At 40.0% G+C, this 25,674-nt stretch overlaps 1 protein-coding gene across 1 annotated transcript in view; it reads left to right on the top strand.

Annotated features, from left to right (window-relative positions):
• Nucleotides 1-566: 566 nt before the first annotated feature.
• cspg4 (chondroitin sulfate proteoglycan 4) overlaps nucleotides 567-25,674 on the top strand; it is a 72,836-nt gene continuing 47,728 nt past the window's right edge. Inside the window, exon 1 of the mRNA XM_085165277.1 lies at nucleotides 567-749. Coding sequence (XP_085021403.1) covers nucleotides 674-749 — 76 coding nt within the window. The 5' untranslated portion in view covers nucleotides 567-673. The remainder of the gene's footprint in view (nucleotides 750-25,674) is intronic.

The raw sequence follows: 25,674 nt of genomic DNA, 5'->3' as shown, positions 1-25,674 counted from the left end.
AATCCAGAGCAACCAACCTCTACTCCATACTCAAGTGTGAGCTTAATTAGCTTCAGGAGCAGGTTTGTTGAACAAAAACATGAAGAGCCAGACATTGATCAAGGGAAAGGCTCGAAAGATAAAGCACCAATGGCAACCTGAGTTGTCTTTAATTAAAAGTAAAGGGTTTATCCTTGCAAACAGGAGCTGCTGGTCTCTAAAGGGCACTCCAATTACAGACTGAGACAAAAGGGAAAAAATCCACTGAGATAGTGAGCTTGTCGTGTCAGAGTTTTGATTTGTGTGGTGTTACAAAAGCCATGTAAATTGATGCGTGTAAATTTGTTGTGTGCATGTGTGTGTGTATGTGCGTATGAGAGACAAATATATGTATAAACAGGTATTGTACTTGTAAAAATATGTAAGTGTCGGGTCAGCAAAGAAAGTCTGGTTATGATTTTCCATTCTTTGAAGATCTGTGTGTGTGTAACGTGTGCACGTGCAAGTGTGCTGGAGAAGGGTAGGGGCTGGGGTTGGAAAGAAGGCGTCCCTCTAGCGGTCCCTCCCCAGCCCTGCCCCTTCACATAGAGAAGTATCTTGTAGCAGGTCCCAAAACTGGAACCTCATTCAGTCTCTTCTGAATGGAGTGTCTTTAACACAACAGTGGAGGACTTAACTCTTCAGCAACGAAAATATGAGAGCCCTGCATCTGATTTTTGTTGGTGCCTTCCTGAGTGTACTGCTCTGCCTCCCCAGCCCTGGTCATGGAGGTAAGTGCCACTGCAAATCCCTCTTTTAGTGTCTCGGCTCTCCCCTTCTGCTCCCATTTGTCAGAGACCCACAGGAAAAGATCAGATCACCATCTCTGTCTGAGGCTTCCCCTCTGCATAAATCCAACCATGGTTGGCTGACAAGTTAATCCCTCAAAACAAACCCAGTATCAACGTTATCCTTTACAGATGCTGCACTGGGCTACAAACTTTCTAAGTAACTCCACATCAGATCTTCAGTTGTCTTCCTTTTACTGCTGTTTATTCATTCTCACGGGACACATGTCACTCACTGTTGTAAAACCTTTTATATTCTTCGATGAAACTCAATACACTGAGGAAAAGATGAGCAATGGTCTGACCACTTGTCCAAAGGCTGGGGCAACATCTGTCGGCTTCTCCTCTATCGCATTTTTTCTTCTTTTTTTTTTCTTTTTTTTGCTTTCAAGTCTGTGGTGAGCTGAATGAGTGAGCACATTTACCTTGGGAATGTTTGCATTGAAAGCGTGTTGCCAAAAGGCAGGAGGTAGAGAAGTTGAAGCCCTCTTAGCTGAGGTCCTGCTGCCGGCAGCAATGAATGGCTCTTTCAGAGGGGAAGTGCACAGTGGCAGGCAGAGCCGCTCCTTATCCAACAAGAGAGAAGAGAGATGAAAGTAGCAGTGAGAGAGAGAGAGGTGCTAGTAAACGAGTGAGAGAGGCAGTGCGTGTGCGTTTACAGGAAGCAGCCGCTTGATGGCCAAAGGATTATACAATGATCCCTTAGAGTAAAGAGGTACAGATAAACTTTCTCACTATGATGAGCTAGTTTAGTCCTGCTGGATGCAAGTGCAGTTTGTGTGAGATGCAGAGTGCTGTGTGACTTAATGGGAAATGAACCACCTCCACCCCCCCGTCTTCAAACAGCTTAAATAACTCACATTGCCACAAAGTTGTACACATGGCAAGTTGGCATGTTCAGCCTTGGACTTGAGAAGCTGTTGGGCCCATTGTTTTCCCCCTGCTGTCAGATTTTCAAACCCTCGCTGAAAATTCCACTCCAATTAAGTCTGGACAAATGTCTCCATTGGCAGCTAAAGTGAAAAAGTGTCCCTTGATCTGCATGTAGGAGTATTGCTTTGTTTTAGTGGCACATAGTCAAAGCTCGGCCGGGGAGCTGGACTCAGTTCTTCGGCACTGTGATCTGTTCACGGCAAGCATGAAAAGAGTCATCTGCCATTCTGTTTGCTCATTTCTAGATAAACCCCGCTGACGGGCGTGACAGTGACCCCTCTGCTGAAGAATTAGCTTTACACTGAGCAAACAGTGCTGTCTGAGTACAGAAAAATATTATTTGCTAGCGATTTATAGAAGCTTTTTGCATAACTGTAATTTATGTCTTTATTTAGATATAAAGTACACATTCACTTGTTGGTGTTATAGTTACAGTAGCTTTGCAGTTCTCCACATATTTAAGATGAAATGTTCCTTTGATTGAAAATGTGGCAGAATATAACACAAAAACTGCACCGGGGAACGATTTCTCCTCATCTAATTTTCTGCTGGCACAATCCTCTGTGCCTCAGTGTGAACAGCACTCACCCACTGACCCTAGAGAACTAAATGCTAATGTTGACCAGATGTACCAAGTCACTGATTAGATTTTGGCCCCCTCTGCTCTACAAAATGCCTGCCACAAGCTGTTGGGGGATTCTTCCATGGGCATCCTAGAAGGCTTACAGAGGGTTTCATTTCTTCCCAGTGTTTAAGTCTTCAGATGTCACGGGACATGCACGCATGCACAGTGTCCAGATGCTTTGGTATTTTTAAAGTCGTTTGCACCTTTCTACTGGGGATGCCCATACTGAAGTGGTAGACTTGTAGTCGCTTTTATTGCAGTTCTCCAAGTCCAGAGAAATATAATCACTTCTGCCACAACAGCAGAAGCAAGCAGCATAGTGAGACGTCCACTATCATAACATGTTATATGAGCTTTCTTCTGTGGTGCAATATCCCATTTTCCAATTGAGTCTTATGCTGCTGTTTTTTATCCACTTAAATTGCTGTGAAGTATTTGCTCTGTTTCTGATTTTTTTTTTATTTAATGTCACACTTACCAAAAATCACCCCAAATTTTTTCATAGTACACATGTGACATGTGAATTAATGCAAAAATGCAGTTTTTAAAAGATTATTTTATTTATTAAGGCAGAAAAAAAGTCAAAAAAAAAAAAGTTCACATAACTCTTGAGGAATTCTGTCCCAATCTTCTTTGCAGAATACTTTTAATTCAGCCACTACCTGAACTACCTGTTTAAGGTCATGCCAAAACATCTTGATTGGATTTAAGTCCAGACTTTGACTAGGCCACTCCAAAACCATTTTGTATTGCAAGCTACTAACTTGCTGGTGTGTTTCAGATCATTGTCCTGCTGAATAACCCAAATGAGAGTGCGCTTGAGCTTCATGGCACAAACTGATGGCCAGATATTCTTTACTTTAGGATTTGTGAATAGAGAGCAGAATTCATGGTTCCGTTAATTACAGCAAGTCATCCAGATCCTGAAGCAGCAGAGCAGCCCCAGACAATCACATTACCACCACTATATTTGACTGTTACTATTATCTTTTTTCTATTAAATTGTGTGTTAGTTTAAAACCACATTGTTTTTTGGAAAATGTGGGAAATTGTGTTCTCTTTGGTCAGCAGTGTTTTTTTGCCTAAAAACACTCCCACATATGCCACTTTTGCCCAGTCACCTTCTTGTTTCTGACCTTATCTGTAAGGCCAGTGGCAAGTAATGTCTGCAGTTCTAATACAAATTCATGCAACAAAAGCTATATTTTTTGGACACACAGCCAGAAAATCTGTAGTATTCTGTATTCATTCGTTATGAGAGCACTTTTTTCATATCAAGAGATACTCGCTTTATCATGCTTGTGTCTGAAATTGGACTTGACGTGTTCCTGTTCTGAGTCTTTAAAACACCCTGCAGCTCTGTATCTGTTCAGCAGCCTTTAGAGCTGCCCTTTAACAAAGTTTGGAAAAATTGGATGGGTAGTTATTTCCAAATCATAAATAGCTCCCTAGTGCATACATGTTGTTTGGTTGTCCTGGTAATAGAGTTTTTCCTCATTTTTCTGTCTGTTGATAAGTGCACAAAGTTTGATGTTCCTAAGGAAGTCACATCTACTGCCACTCCCACTGTTGGCTGTTATTTACTTATTTACTGATTTCCTTTTTTCTTGCAAATCTTTCTAAAGTAGGTATCTTGTTTGTTGTCTTGTTTTGCTTTCTGAAAATCCATTTATGAGATGTAGGCATTTCTAAAATACAGATATGAACAGACAAGCCCCTGCTGGCAGAACAAATGCTGCTGTGCAAATTGCTGCCAATAAATATGTTATGAAATACATACCATCTATCATCACAAAAGCACTGTTTGAATTCCCATATACCTAATTGAGGAAGCTTTTCCTAAATTGCTCAGATAACACACATTAAGAGAACATCTACTACAAACAATATCAAATATTTTATGGACATTTGTAAGTGTTTCAGAGATGTCTTTCTGCTGAATGTGTTTGCATTTTCAATTGCAAAGCTTAACGAAGGGATTTGCATCCCAAGACTGCATATGAGCCAGCTATCTCCCCATGGGTATAATGTTACTATGGTAACAAGAAAAAAAAATAAATATGGAATTTGCCTCGGCTTTGTGAAGTGTCCGTATACAAGGCCTCCACATGTTCCTTGAGAGTTGGCAGGGAAAATGGTGTGACTACAAGTGTCTGCACAAAAGATTAATAAGTCCAATATTTGTGCTGGGAAATTGATGAGATTAGCCTTTATTCCAGGTTGTACTGGTCCTGCAGACATGCTTCGTGACCCTTCCCTCAACTTTTAGTCTAAACACAACGTAAAGGTAAGATAGGATAGAAATGTAGCTTTTGGAGTAAATGTAAACAAAACAAATCTGTGTTTATAAAAGGAGGGAAGAACGCGCGGCTCCTCATCTGCCTTTTCTCTCTCAAGGAAGAACCAGGTGCTTGTAGCTCACAGTGAAATGCTTTTGTATTAAAACTGAGCATCTTATATCCATGTTAGTACACTGTCATAACAATGCTGGGTTCAACATTGCAACTGACCAATCACGTTCTCTAAGCTTAGAGTTAGCATTAGCCAAGAAGTTAGCTAATGCGATGAAAAGCTATCACAAGCAAACCAACATAAGTAACCTAAATTTGGCTAAAAGCAAAGCTAAGTTGGTAATATAGCTGTTGTTTTGCATAACTTCATAAAGAAAACTTTAGAAATGCTTACCATTTGTTCCAAAAGAGAGTTTTGTATAAAGAAAGACTTTTTTTCCTCTTTCCCACCACAGTGCAGGGCAACAGCATCACAACATGACTTATCAGTTTCATGTTGATCCTAGTGGACCAACATCAGACACACCCATCCACTATATAGTGTTTGTACATAGTGGACACAGTTAGAATAAGTAAACACTGTGACGGATAACAACACAATCTATACACATTACTAGCATATTAATATATGCACACCTATTCATTTCTGCATACTTTACCATAAATGTATCCACTTACAAAAGGATGAGAGAAACTGCAACTGTGCAACAAATCTTTTATGAATCATCATTATGCTTTTCATTTCATAAGCAAGCTACTTTCCACTAACACATTTACAGTTTAAATTGACCAGCTAAAATCTGTAATTTGAAAGTCATGCTGCTCTGGCATAGAAGGAGATGAGCCACTGCACGGTTGAAACATCTGAGGAGCATTATGCTTGCCAGGCACTCTCAAAGAGTAAGAAAATCAAATTAGCTCCATATCTGGTGTCTCTGTTTTTTGCTTTTGTTTTGTTTTTTTTGGGGGGGGGGGGGGGGGGGGGGTTGTTTCATAACAGATAAACAGGCTGCAACACATGATGTCTCGATGGATGTAGCGCTCCTTCTTCTGTACACTCCCTTTCATAGCGTCACTTCACTGCTTTGTGCACTATAGGGGAAATTCACAGTCAAGATATAGAAGGCTTAGCGAATTGGTGGACAGTTCAGACACAGCCATGTTTTATTTTCCAAGAAAATATGAGCTATAATCTGCTTCAAAACACAATAATACAAATCCCATCGTTGAGGAGAAAGCAGGGTTTTGTTATGTTTTTTTTTATCTTTACATTTGCCTTAAAGAAAACAAAAAAAACCTCAACTCTGATTGCTTTTGTACTGCAGATGAAGTGCATGTCATCAAAAACTTAAGTGCAGTATATGAGTGGCCCTTGTACTTGAGACAACATTCTGCTCACTGCCAAGCTCCTTCTTTAATGCGTCATGGAAATAAGACCCTTATTTCATCTCGAAACATGGACGACTATCAATATTGATAATGTTTCTCGTATGATATAACCTTCCTCACTTCTGCCTGCCTGATGTTTCATCCTGCCACTTTCAGAGAGAAAGTTTCAGTGAGTCGTGTTTTATTAACTGTTTTTTTTTTTTTTTTAGGATTCTGGCCTGAGGCAAACATCATTGCGAGAATCCAAAATTAGCTGTATAGGCAACCTGCCTTACCCTGCTCCTTTCCTTTCTATAGCTTCATCTTGTTACTACAGGTAGAATTTTATATTTGACCTGCAGCTACAGAATGAGCAGCATGTCTGTTCAGTGATTACAGTGGCGAGTTTTTTAGAGGTTTGATTGCTGTAAAAGCAATAACTTCTGTCGGCTTGTCCTTGAGCAAAACACTGGTGCTCATTCACAACGTGCTGCTGTGGTCAGATAAGCAAGTCAGCTACAAACAAGAAATGTAAAATACAAAAGGCCTTAGAACAGTTGGGCTTGCTGACCACCTTATCCTCTTTTTTCACCTCAGCAGCACAGCCCCAGCCAATTTACAAGGTGTTTTCATAGTTTCCATCATTTGCATTAGCTAGCGGGATCCCAAGAATTTGGATGACCTTGAAACAACCATCTTGGAGCCCCAGACGGTCAGCGTCTAGTGCATATGCTTCTAAAATACCATATGATAATAAAAATATAATTGATAATGGGGCCATGAGAGCATCTGGAGTTACATTTTTGATAGTCCTAGTTTGAGCTCGGCTTGTGTAATGCAAATCCTTCTGTTCCTGTCATAGGTCTTGACAGGAAAGATCACTACATTGACAAAAAAAAATAAGCCATACATAACTAAATCTGAGTAACAGAGTAATCATAACATAGGATGAAGATATCAAGTTTATCAAGCTGTCTTTTATGCAGCTGTAGATGTCAATGCCAAAGTACAAGAGAAATTCTGACATTGAGGCATTCAGTGTCTTCAAAAGCACACATGATCAAGTAGCCTACATATCATAGCTCACTTTATTCTCAGTGTGATGGAAGAACCCTGAAAAACAAAACATACAAATGCATGTCCCTTGCCTTGAAGACTCTGTACTCCTCTGGCAGATGATCTTTCCAACATTGTTCTCTCTTCTCAGATTGCTGGCTGTCATTGGAAGGCGGCTCAGATTATTTTTTAGGGTTATGATCTGCTCAGAGCAGGCAGACAGCCCACACACAGAAGTCATTTAGCTTGGGGTGTGTGCACAAAAGAGTTTCTGTGCATAAACACAGGCCCAGATTTTGTCCCTAGTTAGATGTTCAGAAGCTATTCCAGCAGGGCTTCCTGTGCTGTTTTAACCCCTTTCAAGGCAATCAGATAAGTTGGTGGTACGGTTGAGTAATGGAGATTCTGTAACCAGATTTCAGGTCTGTAGGTGACAATTTGGAATTTCAGATTGTTACAATTACCTCGTTGCCATACAATTTTCGGCAATTCTTACCTACAGCAGCAACAGCACGGGGTTATAGCTGCGCCGGCAAGGGAGGAAAATAGCTGACATTTATCAAAACACCACACTGTACAAAAAATGTGACCAATAATTTTTCTCTAAAACCATGGCAAAAAAAAAACAAAGTAGTGAATGAATACCACCGGCAGACATGACTGAGAAAAAATATTATTTTAAATGGCTTGAGAGAGATATTGGTGGTGTAGGTGTAGGCAAAGGGTAAAACAATTGCAATAATTATCAAACATCACATGCTAAAACATATATTTTCCTTTTAAATCTGTCCAAGGTTATTGATGGGATATTTAATTACACGTGTTGCAACATAATGTGTTGTATTTACATCCTGTTGCCATGCTTTGTCATTTGCTTAAATTACTAGAGGTTGTATGTCTGTGTGGGAATCTAGCCACGCATACAGTAAGGTCCAGATTTGGAACACACTGAAACTGAGAAACACCTGCAAATTCGATGCATGTTGACAGTGTAAATTTTTATTTCTGTTTGAAATGGATGAGATTTTCAAGGCAAGTATTTATATGAAAATGCCCAAGTTTGTGGCCAAACTCCTAAAAATTGTTACACACAGCTTTTTAAGATGGCGGCAGGTAGATTGTTCCGGGCCCTTGTGGATTTAAGCTGTCAGAGTGCCTTCTGTCTCCTCAGGCTAATTCAAAAATATTAAGACCAGGACTCTTTGGAGTCCAAACCACCTGCTGAAGTACTTGTTTTTCTTCTTGTCACTGAAGATACTTTTTGTGTGTACACCAGTTTTGGTGCTATGAATGTAAAAAGCAAACCTTAAGTTTCAGTCTGTCAAAGGAACTGAAACTTTTTTATGAGCGTTGTTACGGAACCAGCGTGTTAGACACACCCTAAAATACATTTTTGGCATAGGAGCAGGCAACCTTGTACAGTAGTACTGCTCCCCCACCCCCCACCATCCCCCCCCCCCCAAAAAGCCCACAAAACAAAACTGTAATAATGTGATACTTTTATGCACATTATGATACCTGTAGGACCACAATGGGGCCAGAATCTGTGTGGGACATTTACATTCAAAGTGTGTTATGGCCCTGAGAATGATGGACTTGCATTCTTAACTGGCTGCACCAAATGAACTGTGTTTATTTTTGATAAGAGCTGTCGGGGAGTTTAGTGCCCAAAACGAGAACTCTAGAGAAAATTCTCATCATCACAGAACGGCCAAGTTTTCAATAAGCAGGAATTATGCATGACCAGATGTCTCGATATGAGCTGCCTCTATGGGGTTTTCTTGTTTTGTTTCGGGGTTTGTTTTTTTTTGAGGACAGCCTATTTTATCACTTGAATAAAGAAGAATCCATTCTGTTCTGGCTGCCATTGTTTCCTTTATCAATTGAAAATACATGAAAAGGAGGAGGGGAAAAGGATTAACTAAATTTTTTCTCATTCCAAAGACCTTTTATGGAATCACGTATTCCCTCTAAATCAGTTTTCAAAATCTTTCTTCTTTGTTTGTCTTGTTGATCATCTCATCAGATGTTTTTTTCTTTTTAATGATCATATGATGTAAATTATGTCTGTGTTTTTATTGGGGAACAGTGCCTTCTTTGTTGAACACTGTACTGCCTGTTACTCACATGTCCTGGAATCAGACAAATGTTGCCAGTAGGGTAACAAAAGGCAAGCACAGGCGCTGGAAAAGCAGCATGAATCATGGGAAAAATGTTTCCAGTGTTGAGCTGATTCATTTGAGGACATGTTGGGAAAAGCCTGAGGTTTCCACTGCAACATCTGGAGCTGGCTTGGTCAGTTAGAAGCGAGGGATAGCTGGAGGCTTTAATCAGACTGTCCCACTGATTTCGCGTACCGAATATAGACAAAACATCTGTGGTGGAAGAATGTCAATTAGCCAAGTTTTGAAGTATTCTCAGGGTTGCTTGTTGCTTTTTGCTTGAAACAGGTGTACAGACTGGGTTGTTATCAGGAGCCATTATTAATCTCCTGGCAGCCCTCCAACTTCCTGAAAATGAAGTTTTGTATACAGTCATCCAAACAAAATACATCAAATGCTGTACAGCAAATGAAAAAAGATGGCAATATATTATATGTCGAACTGCACATTTCTCAAGTTTAATTGTTTTGTTCACACTGTTCCTTAGAGAAATGAGCTTGCTATTTTAAGTGAATCAGTGGTAGTGTGCAGATGAATATGACTCACTGTTTTAAATATAGAGAAATCCACTTCAACTGTGGGGACTCCCTCCAGCCCAGAGGGTGTATGACTCACAAGCACAAGGCTGCAGTGGTTAATCATGAGACATCAGACTCCAGACTAATAGTTTTTTGTGCTTCTAATTAGTCGTCCACTCCTAGTTGTTATAAGCCTTTGCTCCAGGACAGCAAGATGAGGTGCTGCAGTGCGAGAACCTCCAGGGACAAACAGCATAGTTCTACTTGGCGCATTTGGTGACTGACAGAGTTTAGAGTTTTTCCTGCAAACTCCTTAGATGTGACGTGAGAAATTCTCCAAAAAATTTAACACAGATGTGTTTTTTTTCCACCTGCATGATTTTCAGCGATGAGATCCCCCCTTTTATCCAAATAGCTAGTCTCTTGCTCTATTATTCCAAAAACACAGCAGTGGGGGGCTGCAGTTAGGACAGACACTTTTCACAGCATGCAGACCAGTGCCAGATCTCATCCTGTTGAACATCTTGATCAACACCACAGAGGGACCTGAGCAATTTGAAGCCAGGTGGCCTCATTACAAGCTGGGTTCATACAGAATCAAGGGGGGTGGGGATAGCACCAGCCCTGGGATCTGGCATTCTGGAATAGCATGGCCTAGTTAAATATAGCTAGACAGTAGCGCCAAGCAAGAGCATGTTGCTTCACACTAGGCTGACGAAAGAGACAAGGGAGGAAGGGAGGAAAAGGGGATCCAGGGTGGGGATTTTGGCTGTGTGTATGTGTGCATGTGAGAGAAAGTGTTTATGTGTATTTCTTTATGCATTGTGGCTCACACAGATCCCAGTGTTGAGGGGCCAGAGCAAATGTCGTCATTGCATTGGTTACGAAGGCTTAAAATAACCAGAGGAAATGATGTGTCCCATGAAGTTTAGTTTGACTGACTGTCTGCAGTAGCATGAAGCAGAGAATAGCTACACAGAGGAGCTGAAAAACACGTCACTGCTTTGCCAAGTTACACAAGCTCCTTGTGCAGTTATGTGTTGAATCTTTCACACAGTGATGGCAAAACAGATTCTCAAAACCTGCTGTAAAAACATATTTGCTCCCTTCCTGATTTCTTATTTATTTGCAAATTTGTCACACTTACATGATTCAGGATATTGAGGAAAATTCAGTTTTTCATAAATCATGAATTAACTGTGATTAACCGTATTCACTAGCCATGTCCAGGCCCGATGACCGACAGACCTGCTGCATCGAGAAATCGCTTAAATACAACCTGTCCAACAAAGTGAAGCAGGCTAAAAGACTAAAAGCAACACATCATGCCACAATCTAAAGAAACAACAGAGAAGCAAAGTCATCGACATATATCCAGCTGGAAAGGGTTACAAAGCCATTTTTAAGGATTTGGGTCTCCAGATTTAAGTCCTCTGGTACTCTCCAGCATTTGACCTTAGAACTGAAGGAGCTTCTCGGATGAGAGGTGAAACGTCTTCAGGCAACTTAAAGAAGTCCAGACGCTTTTCTTTCCAAGCTTCTTAGACTACGATGACCTGGATGACTGAGAACCTTCACAGTTATACAGTAAGAGTCATTATCAAATGAAGAAAAGCAAAATTCCTCCAAGAGCGCATCAACAACTCAACCAGGAGTTCACAATAGAACCCCGAACAACATCGAAAGAACTGCAGGCCTCACTTGTCTCAGTTAAGGTCAGAGTTCATGAATCAACAATAATACATAGACTGGGCAAAAATGGCATCCATGCAAGAGTTGAGGCATCCACTGCTGACCAAAAAGAACACAAAGGCTCATCTCACATTTGCCAAGACACCTCTTGATGATGGGAAAATATTCTGTTCTTAGCTGGGCTTGATCTGATGGTAACAATATTGGCTTTCCCATGTCTATAAAGCTCTTTAGAGGTTGTTTGTTCGCTGTATTTGTTTTGGAAGAATCTTCACTTAGTGGCTTAACGCCTTTGCAGCGTTTTCTACATGAACGCGACCAACACACTCATAAAACACATATCATTTTGAACCATTGCATTACATTACCCAATAATTCTCTATCATCACTAAGCATGTATTCCCATTTCAACGCATTATTAACGTATCATCAAAGGGGAGGGAGACCAAGCTCAAAAACAACAATAAGCTTTATTAAAAACAATTAGAAGAAGTAAATATATATTGCCCTTTAACTTCTCATTAGAAGAAAAGAAAATGAGATAAACAAATCAGGACTCTAAGCAATTGACAGCAGCAGCCGGGTGCATTGAAGTCAACAAGTAATCAGCCAAACCAAAAATGCAGATGATAAGGAAGGATTACTGTGATCCAAGAACAACCTGTTTTTTGTGGCTAGTTATGCAGTCTGATGTACTATATTGAGTCCGGCTGGGGCCATTGGATAGTCCCCATGGGAATGTGAAGATACAGAAAAAGGGAAGCTGACCATGTGTGACCCCAGAGCATCCTGACTCTAACAGCCAAAAACACATTCCTAAGCTTCTCTTCAGAGCAACTCTTCATTGTACTTTACCACAGAGGAGATACTTCAGATATCTGAAATGTTATTGAGTTTGGTTTAGATTTGGGTAGCTTGATTGTCGCCACGTGTTTACTCGTAGTAAATTGCTGGGTTTCTTTCTGCAACATTGTACATTCTTTAAGCTACAATGCAAAGTGACCTGAGAAGTGGTGCTATATAAATATGACTGAAGAGAACTGAATTCTTGTGTTCTCACAATTGCTGCTTTCTTTTTATGGTCTTCTGATGGGGAAGGTTAAGTGGAAGGTTTAAATTATGCAGGTAAAAGAATGTTTCCACTTGATTTCATAAAGCTAACCAATGATATATATATATATAACCCATTTTAAGTATGAAAATCTCCTAGAAATGTGGTCCAATCCTTGCTGAATACTCCCCAGAGGCTGTATAGTGAATTTGCAGTGAAAGAGAGAACATTTGCTACACATAAGGGAACCAATAACTGCTGGATAGCAATTAGCTCAAGGCCAGCCTAATGGGGGGAAAACTGAACTTGTTTTTCTGTCTTCCTGCTTTTTAATGCACACAAATGTTGTTGTTTTTTTTAAATTACCAAACTCACAGTACTTCTTTGCCCTTTGCCCTTCCAGTAAACTTAAAAACTAATCTTGTACATATATGGAAAGGCAAAATGGTCAAGTAAACAAACTGTGTTATATAAACAGATGGCCATTTAGTCGAAGCAGGCTGGAGGGAAGCTTTGGAGTGTAGTTTAAGACTTTAGTTCCTACTAACTTTGAAAAGGATTAGATCTTTTAGATGTTGAACTAACAATTTGGGTCACTGGTTTCCATCTGTGGATGTCTATATATCTGTAATATACAACCAGTTACATCAGCTTTCTACATCAGTAGGTGAAAAAGCAATCATCATTTACTGAGTAATTAGTCTGAGTTCTGTCTCAAATGAGATAAGTAGGTGAAGGGGAGTTACAGTTGTAGTATGAGCCAAGTGAGACATTATGGATGGGGAAGCATGATTAGGAAGGGTGTGTCTTAGGTTTCACACACACACATACACACAAGCACTACCATACTTTAGCAGACAGTGAAGGAGAGTTTAAGAGTTTAAAACTGAAATATCTGATCCCTGGAAAGTGTAGGCCAAAATAAGAATATCCCCCCGTGATTTTGAAAAGCAGTATCACAGCCACAATAAACTTTCTCTAAACAAAATTTATGTTTTCCACTTTGCAGCCAGACATTATCAGCCCAGACAGTAAATCAGTTTGTTGACAGTGGACAATCTCCGAAAACTGACTGGACAAAAATGGAGCTTGATACAATCAATCACAGTTAGAAAAAAAACAAGAAAAAAAAAACTTTTTATCTTTCTGCAGGAGTAAAGATTTCCTTTCAGTAATTTGTCATATTGTCTATTTTGGTGGAAGTCTCAACACTAACTTGCTCAGCAGCTGTTGCTGCAGCAAACTCATACTGTCGTCCAACGTGCAAGCTACTTGTGAGGAAAAATATTTTCCTGGCAGCTCAAAGTGGAATAAACTCAACCCACTGTCTTGCCAAAGGCAATGTGGATCTCTTTTGAGATGTAAAGGTACACAGTCAGTTATGTGGAAAGCTATGGCTTCATGTTAAAGGCTCTTAGTGTTTTACATGGTAAATAGCAGAGATAGCAGCACTGGTGAGTGAAACATCTCATGATAGAAAAACCGAGGTAATAATTACTGAAATGGCACCTACTCAAGTATAGACTCAAATTCTGACTCATTGATTAGGCGTACTAACGAACATCCTTATTAGTGGCTGCATGCCATAACCAGAGGCCCACTTAAGGCTACCACTGCTGCTTTGAGCCCATACCATATTAGAGATTGTGTTTGTTAAACACATGTTGGCATTCCTCTAACCTTTCCCTTCACCTCAAATGGGAAACCTCCAGCTTCTCAAAATTGACTAACTCTGCAAAAAAGCCTCTCCCAAGCAGCCAACTCTTCATACCGGGAGCACTCTGCTCCTGGAGAAGAGGCTGTTTTCAACATTACATCCATAGCTCAGCTCTGTGCTGGAAGGTGAAATCCAGCCCAGATTGGAAACAACATTATTCAGTACTGTCTCTTGAAGTTTGGAATACTGAATTACTGCCAGGGAATGTTCACTTATTACCTGACATCTGTCTTTGTGCATGTAGATCAGCATTCCTGAGTCTTTGTATGTGCTGCGTGCGCAAAACTTTGGAGCTAATGTAGCAAACCTTGCTTTACCTTTGCAGGACCTGCCATTAGAAATCAAATGCAAAAAAGCTGCATTAAAGCATCAGCAAACTCTGAGTTTCTGCCGTGCACAGCACACTGCTGTGATCGGAAGAAATGTAATAGAGGTGAAAAAGAAATGCCAAAATCATAGATGACAGCCCTACTATGGAAATTCTGTGAACAAGCAGGAAAGTTGGAGCTGAAAAATGCAGCCAACACTTAAGTTTCAAAAACAGCAGTGCCTCAAATGGTCCAAATGTAAGTCAGTTACTCCCATGTTAATATATCCAAATTTACAGTCTATAGCTACATCTTCACTACCTTAATTGTGATTCCTATTTAAAAGTAAAATGGGAGGCCGAACCTTCAGCTCCCAATTTGGATTCGGGAGACAGACGACCTCTCTCCCTCTAAGACTAGGCTTTCCTTTCCTTTGTTCTTTTCCTTTCAATTGGAAATAGACTTTAGGTCATGTTTTGGATATTAGTGTATTTATACTGCAATTATGTGATGACTACTACAGATTATTGTTAGATCCCTTCCAAAAACTCTCCACCAATGTTGGTGAATGCATTTCTCTTTTATTATCTTTGTGTTGTGTAACCTTTTTTTTAACACCTTCTACACTACCCTCTTAATCTTGATCTTAATATAGGGGGTATTCAGTGGTGGTGACCATAAGGCTAAATTTAAGGCTTTAGATTGTAAATTCACAGATCAGTATTACATCCATTCTTTATGAACAGTTTATAATGCAGAATCATGGCTTTACAAAGGCTTGAAACCCACTTACACTTTCTGTTTTCAAGTTTCTGGCTTAGCGCACTGACGCACTGCATTTTACTTCCAACTTCTTATGAATTTTTTTTTTCTCTTTATACTGCTGCCATTACTACTACTCACCTAATCTGGCCTGGAAAGAGCTGCAAATGGCTAAAGTCTCACATCATGGCCTTGATTTAATTTAAAGGCAGAAAACAGAGCCCAGAGGAGGTGCATAAGTCGGGTTCCCTCTCAGACCATTTGATTTACAACATGCTGAAAGGTTATTATGGATTTTTGGTCAAGATAAGTTATTTCAGACTCTAATGGCTGAAATTTGGTGAAATTCGTGGCTTATTTTCTGTGTCTTTCCCTTAATATAACTACTAGGTTTTTCCCTGTACTATGTTTATCAAGCGCAACATTGATTGCTGCAGTGTTAATGAGAAAATTGGTGGCTGTAGTGGGGTGTTAGCATAAAGGTGCTACTCTTTAGAGCAGCACCACTCTTCAGGGAAAGTTATGTAAGTGACATTTGAAACCCTTCATGGGTAAAGTTCTAGAACAGATGCATAACTGCCCATATATTATTTGTTGTTTGTTGTTTTTTTCAGTTACCTCCATGTTGTGAGTTATGAAGAACATGGTGTCATATATTCCATTCGACCCCCTGACAATAAGTTCTTTTTTTCCAAAGTCATGTGGTTTAAGGGCTATGCTGTCAGTTATGTTTAATGTAACTATGGAGTGCATGATCCATTTACAGACAATAGTTGTTTTTTTTTCCTTGACCAGAAAAGACCTCCTCGGGCCTCTTTCAAATGCTAGTCATAAACTATTGATGGTGGTCCGCATTTGAACTTATTGCTGACTCCTGAATCACATCACTCGGGAGTGATGTCATTTGGAAACGAACTTAGTGACACCAAAATAGTCAGTCTGTGTGGGGGGGGGAAAGGGGAGCTATACCACATGAGGCCACTGTATTGGATTTATGAATGAGGCTTTAACTATGAGCAGGTGTCCAGTGTTACCGATATAATAAACGTCTTTCCTGTGAGTCTTGAGTTACAACAAGTATATTGTCAAGGGAGGGAAAAAGTGGTAATGTGCTTTGTTGAGTGAAAAAGAGATAAATAATGTTAAACCATAGAACCTCATGAGTATCGTCTCATATGGGCATGTGGTATGATTTTAGGGAATCAATATGAAGACATGGAACACATGTTGTGTGAGGAGGACACTATAGTTTGACATTTTAAGGCAAGTCCTGTACCGCTTTGCTTCACCCTTCCTCACTCCGATATGCTAGCTTTCTGCTTTTTAAAATGGAGAAATCAGGACTAAAAAAAGAATCACAAAATATATGCAATCAAATATATTAATTTGTGCAGCAATAACAGAAAGGAGGGATGATATATATATCAAAACACATGGGCAAAAAACAAATGAGTGAATAAGCCCCGCTCAATAACAAATGAGCTATTGTGTTGTCACAGTGTTGCTTCACATCCACACCGCTGGCTTGGAAGCTCAGCGGTTAAGCATGTTCATGAAAAAGCATCATTCTCCCGTTTTGTACTTTTCAGTTCAGTGTTCTGGATGTGTTTATTTCCATGGGTCTTATTCTGGTTGAATTGAGCACATCTGTACAGCATCTGAATGCCAGCTGGATGGTAGTGGATGCCTTTGGCGGGATTATCGAGAATCGGTGCACTACGGAGCGGCATTCATTAGCAGTCAGAAATGCACACGCCGCTTCTCTTAGCCTGTGGAATTCAATTCTTCAACCTCATTTAAATTCTTATAAACAACTGTAAATATATTCATAACTAACTTCAGAACTCATTTACATTTGATCTATGGGGACAGCGCCATGCATTCTGAACAACTTCTCAACAACATATGTTGTGTTACATGCATGCCTCGAACCCATTATTGTATCCAGGGTGGTAACATAGGAGACGCTGATAAGTCTAGATTTGACAATAATGGAAAGAAGAAATGGGAGACCTGTGAGTGAACTGCGTTACAGCGTCAGCAGTATTCATTTTCATGTGTAATTCAGTCAGTCTGCATCTGTTCGGCACAGTTGGGAGGGAAGCTTGAGAGCTCTAAGAGTGAAGCATGTTATTAGGTGCTCAGAAGACCTTAAAGACTTAACTTTAAGATTAATATACTTTTGTCATAAATGGCTGGAGTGATTGATCTTGATGTTGGCAAGTTCTTTGTCAAGATAAAACTACCCTCTGTATTTCTGTGTGTGTGTATGCTCCGGCTGAACTAGAGCTTCCTGCCGAGGATGACTGTTGCCACATCAGATATCTGAAGCAGTTAAAAATAAAACACATTATTAAGATCTTATGAAGCTGCTGTCACACAGAGAGTGACGTTATTGGAAATAAGACCAACACCCTGATGCTACGCCAAGGCCTTCTGGTGAAACAGCGGCTCAGAAGCCTCCAGAACAAGCTCTTTCACCCCCCGAAAAACAGAATCCCCTCCTCCCATCGGGTACACTGCGTACTTTCTCTTTGAGTCTTTCTTTCCATTTGTCCTTTCCCTCGCTGCATTTAGTCAAGTGTCGGTTGGAACAGATTTTTGAGGATACAAAGGATCCTTTTACAGTAGCCATCTGAAAAATAACTTTCTGTGCCATTTGTTTGGTTTTCCCTTTTTTTTGGAGGAGGAGGCAGTTTCCTCCACAGCCCGGGTTGGACAGCTCCTCCCTTTTTTGCAACCGAGTCGCCCTGCAACTTATAAATGTTTAAAAAAAGAGCCTCCTTCTGCTCGCTCCAAAACCACCTCAAAGCCTGGCAGAGTTAAAGGGCGAATGCAGTAAAAACGTATCAAACACATTCCATGTCATCAGCCACAGAAAACCCTGTTGGCTGTGCAAGCGAAAGGTTGTTCATTTCTAAACAGTTTTTCAAGCTCTCCAAAGATCACCTTGCTTCTGTACACCCGCAGTCCCACGTGAAGGCTGCACGGTCGTTTAGTGTCACTTCACCCTCAACTGCTAATCTGATAATTACATAAATCCGCCTGGATTTATAGGATGCATCTTTGCAACAGTTTGCTTTGCACGGCTGCTGCTGGTTTCTCTGCATGGCAAGTGCGTCGAGGATGACGGGTGAATTTTTCAACATTTTAGCAACACTGTGCCTGATATTCACGTCATTAGGCATATTCACACCAGGGAGCCACCACTGGTAACTGCAGCTTACAAGTATTGCTTAAGGGCACCTCATTGAACCTGTTTAGTGGGAGGAAATGGCATTACTCAACCCAGAGTTCATATGGAGATTCAAACTGACATCCCTGCAGTCATAAAACCTCCTCTATAACCTTCATGCCATCAGCACATGCATATGCTTTTCACTCCACATCAGGTGGTCCTTTCTCTGTATCAAGAGCTGTGTATGTGTGTGTATGTGTGTGTGTCTGATTTTGCTTGAGAGGATTGAACTAAGTGTGTCTGTGGTTCATTGGAGAGACTCTGTGAGAAGAGGAAATGGAGGTCCTCGTGTGTTTGTGTGTTTATGTTTTTCTTCGTGTGTGTCTATCTGTAGCATGAGACAAACGGATGACTCATTTATTTTAAACTTCTCATAAATCATAGCATAAGAGTTTACCCATCCTTGTACTACTAGAATAAAAACAAACATGGTTGCCATATACCAAGGCTGGTTATAAAAGGTTACAAAAAAGAACACATTACCTTTATGGGGAACTAAAAAAAAACTTATAAAAGTAATGGTAAAATCCAGCACCACACCCTGCAAGGAAACAAAATGTCATGCAGCTTTTACGAAACTACTGACCCAACTGCACGTAGCATGTCTAAAAGACAGAGCCCCACTTGTCTGAGAAGGAGACACATACACAGCCAAGTATTTGCAGCAGTGCCTTGCTAACCATTAATTATGCTGCCATTGCTGAGCAGATGCACATTATTCAATTATCTTGAATGTAAACCATCTTAGCAGGTGGGCTTCCAGTTTTCTGCAAATCTTTGGCTCCTTATACTTAGCCGTTTTTTTCTATTTAAAAAGAGCAAAAGCAGGAGAGCACTGCTTGCAGTAATCCTGTTTGAAAACGTGGGGACGTGTTGCTGTTGCCATTAATAACTACATTCACCAGCCACTTCATTATAGATATACATGTGCAACTACTTATTAACGCGAATATCTAATCAGTCAATAACATGCTCCGTCAAACTGAGCATCAGAACGGGGAAGAAAGGAGATGTAAGTGAATTTGAACGTGATGTGGTTGTTGTCTCAGAAACTGCTGATCTACTGAGATTTTCCCACAAAACCATCCTAATGTAGTGTATTGTGTTCTGCGTCCTGATTGGCTGTAGACCATTGTCAATCAATCTCGTGCCGTGTCTCCTGTCCAGTACAGAATGCGTTCAGCTTGTCAAATTTACATAAATCTTCTATCCCTAGCAGTGTGACTCTGAAGTGCTGTACTGTATGTTTGTAAGTTTTCTCCCCAACAAACACAACAGTGTTGATGAAACATTTTGCACCTTCAAGGGCACCTGCGGTAGCACCCAAAAGGCACTAATGCTAATCATCACACAAAAAGTTAAACTTCTGGACATGCTAAAGGAAGTTAGAAGTTACAGTATTTTCCAGACCATAAGGCGCAGTAAGCGAAACAAGACAGTCAGATAAGTCAAACTTTACTCAACTTATTCTTCTTGCTCCCTCTGCTCCATACCATTGATTCAATAATGTTGAATTCTCTGGCAGCTGCTCTATTCCCATGTTCTAGACCTGAAAACAGGGTGAGAACTTCGGTTTCATTCTGTAATACTGGACTTGTTTTTCTACGAAGGTTTGAACTTTCAGAGTGTTTAAACAAGAGAGAAAAGTTTTCATGCCTGTCTGAGAAAAGTGTATAAAGTGTGTAGTGAAGGCTTTTACAGCCGTAAAACACCTATAATAATTGTAAAAAAATTAAGTTGGCTACTTCGCGGATTTCACGTTTCGCATGTCATTTTTAGAACGTAACTCCCACAATAAACGAGGGACCACTGTATATGGTTCAGGTCAAAAGAGCCTGCCCAGATGGCGTTGAGCTTGTAGGAGGCAACATTTATAATCTATGTACGAACACTCGTTAACCGTGCTATGCAGAAGAGCATCTCTGAATGCACAAAACATCGAACTTTGAAGGAGATGAGCTATAGCTGCAGAAGACCACACCAAGTGCCACTCCTATTAGTAGAAAACAGGAAATTGAGGCTACAGTTCACACTGACTCATCAAAATTGCAACAACACAAGACTAGAATAATGTTGCCAAAGCTCAGATAACCTCAAACTGGTCTCTTGAACATGACATTGAGTTCTGTGTACTAACATGGCCTCCCAAGTCACCAGAGCCCAAATCCAATAGAGCACCTTTGGGATGTGGTTTAATAGGAGATTTGCAACATGGATTTACCACTGGTCACTTTCTTAGCAGTACCTAACAAAGTGGCCACCGAGTGGAGCAAGCATGTTAATTGATCTGGGTTTTTTTTGTTTATTCTTTTGCCCACGATCTGTCTAAAATTGTCTGTTTAAGTCACCTAAACCATCAGGCCATTCGCGAGATCAAACCAGCTGAGTGACTCTTCGTCTTTTTGTCTTAAGTCTGCATTAAGATTGGGTGTGAGAACAAAGTGGCTTACAAATGCGTTCAAAGGGACTGAGTCACTGAAATCAAAGCAAAAATATTGCACACACCAAAAAGAGATAGAGATGATATCACCCACACGCATGATGGGAAAAAGCTGCTAATGAGCCTTTATGAATGTCTGACCCTAATAAGAGCATAATCGCATTGGGAGCTGTGAAATCATGTGCTCACCCATTAGTAAAAGGAACACACTTCTCACTCTCTCCGATTAGTCCAAGAAGCTCCCAAAAGGCCTGTTAGCATGCGCACTCGAGAATGTATTTAAATCTGTAGAAATTTTAATTACACTCAGATGGCTTTCAGCTGGGTTTGCTTGTTTAGTTTGGGTGGCAAATTAACAGTTTTACATGTGATTTCCTTGGAAGTGCACATTAAGTACAAAAGAGTATCACAGGTGATATAAAACTATTCTAATAATTTTACAAAACAGATAAAAATATAAAGCGATTTGTTGGCTTTACAGTAAATCTACATATCACATCACAAGAACTTGTGTCTGTGTCAGGTTTTCAGTCTTTGTGAGACACTGCCGCTGCGCATTTCTGTGTCTGCAAGCTGTGTTTGACAGATATGAGTCACATATTTAATTTTAATTTAAAAAAACAACAAAAAAAAGCGGGATAAAATTTCAGAAAACAACAAATTCCTCCATTCATCAGAGGTTAGATTTGTTGTGGCAGATGTTTTTTTCATGATAAAGTAACTTTGTGATTTTATCTCTTGTTTGTCGGATGTGTGAAACAGAAGCTTTGCGAGAGCTGCCACAGAAAACTGGTTGCCAGCTTGACAGATCATCCAGATCTGTGAAATACTCAAAAAGCTAATCCTCAGATTTATGATTATCATATCCACTGACATGGAATTTAATCTCCCTGTGAGGTATGAGATGTGCGCATCCTCAGCCCATGTGGTGCATCACTTCTCACATATATTGGCATTCTCAGAGTTTGTTTACTCAGCACTGGTAAGCACATCTGTAGATTGTTTAGAGTTTGGATTTTGTGCTGTAGGAGGCCTCCTGACTTATTATGCCTCCCTCTTTGTTAAACAGAAATGTCAGTTTTAGTTTCCCCGAGCCGAAAGCAGAATGAATAATATTAATCACCACAAACTCTCCCCCCTCCCAAATGATCCAGACAGACCACTGTGCATGTTAATATACTTTTTTGGAAACAGTTCAAAAAGTTTCTTTTCATTATATTGTCGAAACTCAGGTAACAATTAATGAATCACAATGAACATCCCAAATACAGGTGTCCAACAGGGACTTCTGCAGGAGGTCAGAAGAAGAGCAAGGCTATGAGAAAAAGTCTACCTAAAGCCTTGTCAGTACAAGAAAAGTTTTTAAAAGAGGCTTACTCTGTGCTTTCTGACAGTTTGAAAGTTTGGCTTGATTAGGACTGTAATCCCTCCATAGATATTTTCCTCTGTGTATCCCAGGAAGAGAGATTTAATGGCATATTGTGATTTTGAATGAGCTCAGAAACTCATATGTCAGCAGAGACGGATCAGAGTTAGTTAATATGAAATATGTGTATTGTTTGAGGGTAAATTAGGCCAATTGTTAGTGTGTGTATACAAATACTAAATCAAAATAATGTGACAAAAATGCTTCTGCAGATGGATCAGCGTACTGGTTTTGGCGGACTGATGCATCAGAAGCCCTCCGTCACACAGTCCTCCAGCGGCTTCTGTCCTCTCCTGGTCTTATAATTAATAATTTATACATTAATCGAATGTGTTTACTGCCACACTGGTTGTTTTGGTTGTTTGTCAAAATCAAAAAGATTCATCAACTGAGTGAAAACACCAAGGGTGCTTTCAACTATAAAATGCTGTGTCCATAAAACATTGTGCAGTTAGCACATTTTGTCTTGTTTGGTGATGTTACAGTGTAAACTGACTGTACCATTTACACTTAAAGGTAGTCAGTATTTTGTTTGTTTGTTTGTTTGTTTGTATTGTTATATGCACAGCAAAGAAACACATTTACCGTTCAACCTAATCACCTTTTATGTACATGGCAAGAGATTGACCACATATTACACCAAAGGCAGAGGAGAAGAGCACGCATAGGCTTTCGTGTGTCGTGGAGGTAAATTTCAGTTTGCGTCTGCACCTTCAAGAAAGAGACAACATGAATGGCATCTTAATAAAATGTCATCCTCTTCCTCATCACCTGAACTAAAGGCAGGGCTGTAACACACAGAAAGGTGCACAGACATGCTTAATTATTCCAGATATTGTTACAATTACTTATTGTAGGCAGAATAGACATACGAGCCTCCCATCTCTGCAACCAACAGTTGCTAAACAATAAAAATAGCCGGTTAAAAGCTAATGTTAATCCTGCCTCATGTTAGGCTCAAGCATCGTAAGAGTCACAGTGTCCCACTGATGAATACTCTGATTATATTCTGACATTGTATGAGAGTTTATTCACTAAGTGTCAGAGTGCAGCTATGTTAGGGCCACTTCAAAGAAAGTTTCACTAACACTGGCTAACAGCAGCTAGCAGTGGAAAAAACAGCAGCCCTAACTGACTGAAAAAGTCACGTTTGTCCTTCAGGGGCCACCATAGCTAGGATTACGCACTTGAATTGGGAGGGATTTTAAAAAAACGGTATTCAGTTGACTGCAATCTACTGGCATCTAGCAGTGAGATATTACACCCTGCACCTTTAAATAAATGTTTCGATACATTTTTGGTCAGGCTAAACAGTCCCAGAAACGCACGTGTTCAACACAGCACCATCTTAGAGAACCAAGATGTTTCCTTGTTTCTTAGTCTGTCTGTTGTGTTATTGTGGACTATGCTGAAAGCTCGTTCAAATATGTAAACCTGGTTCTACTACATATCTGAGACAACATGGTCTATTACCAACCAGTGACTATCTTTTATACAAGTGACTTTGTTGTTGGATCCATGAATACCAGAGCTGGCACAAAAGAAGCCCCAAATGCCATTTGCAGCCAAGAAAGTGAGGCAAAAGAGCTGGCACTCTTGTTTTGCTTTTAAGACGGAAACATCAAGCACTTTACTGTGTTATGCACCCTCCCTGGTTAATAAGCTTGATGAATTGCCCATCCTTATCAACAGCTGACAGGATATTGCAGACTGCTCTGTACTGTGCTTCACCAAAACTTGGCTGAATGCAGGTGTCACCACTATACCGCACAGAGGCTTCACACAAGAGGAAAGGTTGAGTTGTGTGTTTCTATGTAAACAAGAGGCAGCGCACAGGCAACACTGATTTAATGGGCCTGCTCTTTGGTGTTGGAGACGCTCATTATTAAATGAAGCCCATTATACCTGCCAAGACTGTTTGCTCCTATTGTATTAGCCAAAAGTAGCAGTCACTGAGGCAGCCCAGCACCTATTAGACACATCATTGAAATGGAAGACTCCTACCCAGAGCTGGAACGCCAGGAATTTAGAGGCATTAACTTGAAGAAGTCATTACCAATGTGCACACTAAGTATGATAAAGCACTGGATCAATGCTGTAGTACTACAGTTAATGATTTTTATGCTGTATACTGGCCCCAACCCTTGGGCTGTAAGACTACAACATGATTCTACTCGAAGCTGTTCAGAAACTGGTTAAAACAATAACTAACATGATAAAAAAAAACAGAGATATTTCCAAGCAGCGGGTAAACTAAAGGACCCTCTGAATAGTGCTGCCTGTGTTTTAACTTCCTACATCAATTTTTCTGAGTTTTCCATCTAACTCTGATGTGCGAGTTCAGTAAAACATTAAAACTATTACAGAAAAAATTGCATACTGGCTTTAAGCAACATTTACTGGTTAGTGATGAAGCTTTAGTTTCCATCGTGACAGATCATCCAGATCTGCTGAGTGCGTCTCAATGAATTCTGTTGTTGTCTTAATAAAATAGCACTCTGTTTGTGTAGAAAAGCTTTAATTGTGGCCACATGAGAGTTTTGATATGAAACTACAGTGGACACGTGTAAACTAGATGAAATCAGCTTACTGATTCTATCTAAAGTAGAAAGCACTACTTGTTACCATTTATGGCTACATAATAACTTCAGAGTTTACATAGCTTGAATTATAAAGTAGAAAATAAGAAAGAATAAGAAAGTGAAAGTCTGCTTTGCAAGAATAAAGGTGATCCAGTATATATGCAGGATGACATGTCTGATCTACAAAACCATAAACATGAAGTACATGTGTTTAGGAACACTGTGTGCGCCAGATGACAGCATGTTGTGCACATGTTCATAAAACCTAAAATGGGAAAGATGTGATGAAAAAGAGTGAAGGACAGAGCGCTTGCTCGACAAGGAGCTATAATCATAGCATACCTTCACTGAAGTATAGGGAGGAGGAGTGAGCAGACTTATAATGAAACTCATTTCAATTCCATTGTGCTTACACAATGCCAATAAAGTTTGTGAGAACTTAAATCTTTAAACAGTTTAAAGAAAGCACATTTCTTATTAGCATACTGAATGCTAAACAGCATGTTTTTTTTACTTGGTGTGCAAACTGAAAAGTTTTTTCGTCACTTTTTAAAATTTTACTCACAGTATGGGGTCTTTAAGAGTTTTTCCAGGGTTTTTGTTTTTTTAATGTTCATCCACCATTTTCTTAAATTTATCCAAATTTAGGATCATGGAGGGTCTGGAGTCTGGAGTGAGAGGTATGGTACACGCATCCAT

Source organism: Neolamprologus multifasciatus, chromosome 7 (assembly GCF_963576455.1).
Source record: "Neolamprologus multifasciatus chromosome 7, fNeoMul1.2, whole genome shotgun sequence".
In the NCBI taxonomy this organism is placed as follows: Eukaryota; Metazoa; Chordata; class Actinopteri; order Cichliformes; family Cichlidae; genus Neolamprologus; species Neolamprologus multifasciatus.
This window is presented reverse-complemented; position numbering and strand designations above follow the sequence as displayed.